General features: G+C 41.6%; 1 protein-coding gene across 2 annotated transcripts; it reads left to right on the plus strand.

Annotated features, from left to right (window-relative positions):
• The first annotated feature begins 3,903 nt into the window (after positions 1–3,903).
• Positions 3,904–5,645, plus strand: LOC119655989 (pre-mRNA-splicing factor CWC25 homolog). Of its 2 annotated transcripts, XM_038062228.1 has the most exons (3): positions 3,904–4,079; positions 4,144–5,570; positions 5,625–5,645. In XM_038062228.1, the coding sequence occupies exons 1-2, from the start codon at positions 3,992–3,994 to the stop codon at positions 5,556–5,558; spliced, it is 1,503 nt and encodes a 500-aa protein (XP_037918156.1). In that variant the 5' UTR covers positions 3,904–3,991; the 3' UTR covers positions 5,559–5,570; positions 5,625–5,645. The 2 variants fall into 2 exon arrangements, with proteins under 2 accessions (XP_037918156.1, XP_037918155.1); XM_038062227.1 differs by lacking the exon at positions 5,625–5,645 and having other exon boundaries at positions 4,144–5,604.
• The last annotated feature ends 315 nt before the right edge of the window (positions 5,646–5,960 follow it).

Genomic DNA, 5,960 nt, shown 5'->3' on the forward strand with positions numbered 1-5,960 from the left:
ATATTCTCCTCTATATTGCTAGGTCGGATAGCCCCATACGTCCAGAACATCACCATCAATCAGCAACAGATCAGATTTTCTCTGTGCGGCAAGTGATGGAAAAACTGTTGTAATATGGCCATCAGTTGCAGCATCTTTTCATCGATTTTAAAGCCTCCTATGACAGCATAGCCAGGGTAAAACTATACACGGCCATGAGAGAATTTGGTATTCCAACGAAACTGATAAGACTGACTAGGCTGTCCCTGACCAATGTGCGAGGCCAGATAAAAGTAGCAGGATCACTCTCGAGACCATTCAACATTAACAATGGCCTAAGACAAGGGGATGCCCTATTATGCGTCCTCTTCAACCTGGTCCTGGAGAAAGTGAATCGCGTGAAGCGCCACCCTCTTCAAGTCCACCCAACTACTGGCCTACGCTAACGATATCGACATCATGGGAGAACAACCCGGGATGTACCTTCACTCAGATCGAGCAGGCGGCGCGAGATCTTGGACTACACATTAATGAAGGCAAGACGGAATACATGGTGGCACGCCAGCGCCAAAACCAAAACCGAAAGAACGAACAACATCGAATCGCACTGTTCAGACGAAAACAATGAATATAGGAAACTACAATTTTGAGACGGTTGAAAATTTTTCCTATCTACGGTCGAAAATCAAAACCGATAACAGCTGTGCCGATGAAATCTGCGTACGTTTGTTGGCTGCCAACAGAGCTTATTTCAGCTTACAAAAATTGCTTCGCTCGAAGCGTCTCACCATAGGATCAAAGCGGGTCACTTAATCCGTATAGATGAGGATGATCCAGCTCGGAAAGCCTGTAAGGGCAATATCTATGGTAGAAAAAGAAGACGAGGCAGACCCTAAATGAGATCGAGCGATGGCGTAGGTTAGGACGCCAAACAGCTTTTAGGGATATCGAATTGGTGGAGCTCGGCGCAAAACCGGGATGTTTGGAGTTCCTTGTTAAGGCAGGCCTAGACCGAATCCCGGTTGTTGAGCCGTTAATGATGATAGAGATTATTTGCAAAAAGCAAGGTCTAGTGTACATTGGTTGCATTTATCACACATTTCAACACTGTTGTGGAATATACACTTGAGTTATTCACTGCATTTTGAACTTTCTAGATATTTCTTGTATATGTAAAAAACATTCCATATATATAATGCCTATTTTGCAACTTCTATATATTTCTTTTACATGTAAAAACCTATCTATTGCCTACGAGACATAACGTTCAATTTCCATAGATGCAAATTACACGCCCGTAAAGTGTTTCGGCTCCTATTCAAACTCGACTCCGATAGTCATCAGCGGGGTGGTGTTGAAGAAAAGATTTTCCAAACATTATTATTTACTTTAATTACCTATTTCCATAACGTGCTTAATATTAATTTATGGCAAAAATACTGGAATGACGATTAGTAGATTGAATGGATTTTGTAAATTTTGTTTTATTTTGAATAATTGATTCCCATGGTTATTTTTATAAAATTGTCAGAAAATTTTGATTGAAAAACAATGAAAAAAACCGATAGAGATTAGATTATAGATTGTAGTTATTAAAAAAATATATGTTATATTCGTAACACTTGCCTTACATTTATATTCTTTATGGAAAGCGTAATTCATAACCATGAATAGAATTTAGATTACTTTGCTCCAGTCCTCCCAAGGAAAGCATCAGTCGTTCCTTCCTAATATTTAGGGTTCCCTCATTGTGTTTGAAGCGGACGAGGGCAAACATTTCGTTTAGGGTGGATCACTACAGGACCACCATGTCATGTCGCGAGGGGCCACAGTGAAGAAGAAAGGAAGACGGCAGGCACTCGCCGCATAGATACCAGAATTGGGTCAGTACTAGTCCTTCTCCGTCAATTCCGCGCGTGTTAGTTTTCTTTGTGATTTTGTTCCCTGCCTTATTAGACCGTTTGGCAATTTTGCTTACTTGATGAAAAAATGTTCGGTGGTATCACCCGCCTCGAGACTTCATGTCTCTATTAAAGTAGTTTACCCCAGGGTGGGTTCAGTTTTTCTTGCATTAAGTATAGGCACGTGAATAAAATATTAGGTTGGGGAAAAGTAATGTCGCATTTTGTCAATAGATGGTGACACTTAAACATATCTTGTGTTGTACTTATCGCATCGGGTCATACTATACGGCGATTTGAAGGCGACAATCTGGGTAACAGGTGTTTTATGATCACACGTTTCAGTCTCAAGTTACAGCGCGTCAAAGATGGAGTCCACCAAGGAAGAAATTCGTCATCTTTTACATTTTTACTACCTGAGAGATAAAAATGCAAAGAAGGCGGCCAAACAAATTTATGAAGTTTATGGGTCCGATACTATAACGATTCGCACAGCACAGCGTAGGTTCGATCGATTTCGTTCTGGTGTAGTGGATGTTGAAGAAACCGATAAAATCATCGAAATCATCCAAATAGACCGGCATGTGAGCATTCGTTCGATTGATCAGGAAATGGGTATAGACCATAAAGCCGTTTGGAACCATTTGCAGAATATTGGATTCCAAAAAAAGCCGGATATTTGGGTGCCACACGAGTTGACGGAAAAAATTTCTTGGACCGAATCAACGTCTGCGATGCACTGCTGAAACGGAACGAATTCGACCCACTTTTGAAGCGGATGATGACTGGTGGTGAAAAGTGGATCACGTACGAAAATCTCAAGCCAAAAAAATCGTGGTCGAAGCACGGCAAGCCGGCCTAAACTATCGCCAAGCCCGGATTGACGGCCAGGAAGGTTGTGCTGTGTATTTGGTGGGATTGGGAGTGGGAGTCATCCACTATGAGCTACTTAACCATGGCCAGACCCTCAATTTGATCCGCTACTGTGAGCAACTTGACCGTGTGAAGCAGGCGATTGACCAGAAGCGGCCAGGATTGGTTAATAGGAATGATGTTCTGTTCTACCAGGACAACGCTCGGCCTCACACATCTTTGATGACCCGCCAGGAGCTACAGGAGCTCGGATGGGATGGCACCTGGCACCAAGTGATTACCATCTCTTCCGGTTCATGTAAAACGTTCTTGGTGCTACTAAATTGGCCTCAAAAGAGGCTTGCTGCCTGAGGTTTTGCAAATAAGGAGGGGGGGGGGGGGGGGGCAAACAATGGCAACAAGTTTGCGAACAAAACGGCGCATATTTGACTTAAATCGGATAATTCTAAGTATGTTAAATAAAGCGTTAAAATTCGATCACAAATACGACATTACTTTTTCCCCAACCCAACATATGTGTTCTGATAGGGAGGTCATATTTGAGAACCAAGAACCCCCGCCTTCAACTCGCCGAACTGCTAGCATTCGGGTTAGAACCAGCACGTGCCGTCCGGTTCCACATATTATCTCGCGTATTCGGTGTTCACGACTGGCAAACCTATTAGAGGAGTTTGGTTTTTTGACAGCCTTGGTGACCGTGTTGACAGAGTTGGCGCCCAACGTGGGGCATAGCGGACTTCCATCGTAAAAAAATCTCGAAAAATCGTCATCATGACCGGTCTAGGGATACCTTAACAAGGAACTCCAGACATCTCTTTGTTCCTCAGTTGATTTGACGTTTTATCTCAAAGTTTTATGGTAACAATCCGAAGCGAATTTTGAAAATGAAAAGAAACTAATCAAGTGAAGCTTACAAGAAGAGGACATACTTTACTTTAATTGGGCACCAAATGGAATATTTTATTTCTTCTTTGTTTTTGCTGTCGTAGTTATTTATAATTATAATATAATTAGCACGGTACCATGGTATTCAGGTCCATGGAATAATGCAATTTTTCCCAACTACCAACTTGGTTGGTATGCCAGCTGGCAATGCTATAACTTTGCCGATATTTGGACAGTTGGCAGCACTGAATTGAGGTTGTGGGAAACGTCAGTTCTAGGACCGAAGACGCTAGTGTTTTATATAAATCCTTGCCTTTTTGGTTTCCTAGGGATTTGAATTAATAGTCCGCAACATGTCTAAGGGTCGTGGTGATGGAAAGAGTAGTCATAGAACTTCTGTTTTTTCCGAAGACAACTCGAAATTGGAATGGATGTATAAAAGTAAGTAGACGTCGCATTTTTACCTTATTATCGATATCAGATGACTAGTTCCTTTTGTTAATAGGTGGTTCAGATCTTCTTAACCGTGAGGAGTATTTGTTGGGCAGATCAATAGATAAGCAGTTCGAACAGTTGGATTCGGAAGAAAAGAGCCAAAAGGATTTGCCTGGTGTAGTGGTTCCAAAAAACCATGTTGAGCACGAGTGCATTCCATTTTCCATCCGATCTTATCGAAATTTACAAAACAACGAGCAAGTAGATATCCAGAGAAAAATTATGGAAGACCCTCTGATGCAGATCCGGCAAAAGGAAATGGAATCGAGGCGTCGTATTTTAGAGAATCCGGTAAAGTTAAAGGAGCTGCATAGACTTTTGAAGCAAGAAGAAATAGTAAAGAAATCGAAAAGTTCAAAAAAGAAAAAGAAAAGCAAGAAGAGCCATAAGAAGAAGAGAGGGCGGAAAGATTCTAGTGGTGCTTCATCATCTAGCGAGGACGAGGACTTGGACAAATTGCTAGCGAAAAAATACCGGCAGATTCGAGAGGAATTCGGTCCAAACGATGGAACATTCAATTTGAAGAAACTTCTCGGCAAGGAGGGCAGCAACACTTCAACGAGTGCCGCAAGACACATAAAGGGCGAGACGAATGATGCTGAAGAGAGCGACCAATATTCGGACGACAAAGGTCCAGACAAACCACCTAGACCTATTTCAAAACATCAGTTACCATCAGATGAAGTGTCGCGGTATAGGAAAACGGGAACGTATGGAAAAGCTGACGATTATAGCCATCGCAGATCCAGAGCCAGGAGTCGCAGTTATGATGAAGGGCGTAATCCGAAAACGCATAAGCAAAAATATAATGAACGACGTCGAAACCTGTCACCGGATCAGGCGGAAAAAGTACACAGAAATCGAAATAAAAGCGGTAGTCCCAGGAAGATGAAATCTCATGAAGATTATGGCAAGAATAACAGCCCGAAAAGGAGACATAGAGAAAGTTCAAGCGATGGTTTCTCTCCTTTAGCAGCAGCTAATGAATTGGATGAAAAATGCTGGAAGAAAAATTACGGCTTAGTGACGGCATCTGGAGAAAAGATCGAATTGAAGGGAACGCTATCAAAGATTGAGCCTCCTCAGTCTTCTCATAAATATTCTGCTGAACGTCCCAAAACTGTCCAGCAGCCGGTCAAGAGCAATCAGAGAGAAAGACTGACTAGCGAGGAGAAAGAACGTCGTTGTCGAGAAATGATGAAAAACGCGGAATGGCGAGACACGGACCGTCGGAAGAAGGTGGAGAAATACCGAGAAGAGTATGAACGCGAGGATGTACCTAAAGATTTTGACCAGAATTTTATCAACAAAGCAATGCACAGAGCGATGGAGACACAGACCTCTATGGAGTCGCGTCTTAAATCAAATATTAATAACATTCAGCGATCGGGTCGAGCAATGGAAAGCAATTTCGCTAGAAGATAGGATTACGACTTTGTAAATACACAAAAGAAAAGTTCTCTACTATTCATTTGCCGTATTTTATTTTAGGATTCAATCTAATTTAAGTCACGAAACCGGGAGCAACGCTTCAGATATTAAGAGTTTTGTGTTTTCTTCTGTATGGAACTTTGAGTGCACGAAAGCTCTATTTGTATTCTAGTTAAGAATTCCATGGGGCACTATTTTTGAAGACCTTTTACACAATTGTTTCGTTCTAGAACGCATTACCGTTATCTATGCAATATGTAATTGCCAGTTGTTTTGCATATCCTCTCGAACGCATTTTATACTTCTATTTTATTAATTATTTTCAAATTCTTAAAACTAAGCAAATAGTAATTGTCTACAAGGTTTCCCGTTCACGATGGTAGAAATTTTAATGGT

The sequence above is a fragment of the Hermetia illucens genome, chromosome 4 (assembly GCF_905115235.1).
Source record: "Hermetia illucens chromosome 4, iHerIll2.2.curated.20191125, whole genome shotgun sequence".
NCBI classification, from domain to species: Eukaryota; Metazoa; Arthropoda; class Insecta; order Diptera; family Stratiomyidae; genus Hermetia; species Hermetia illucens.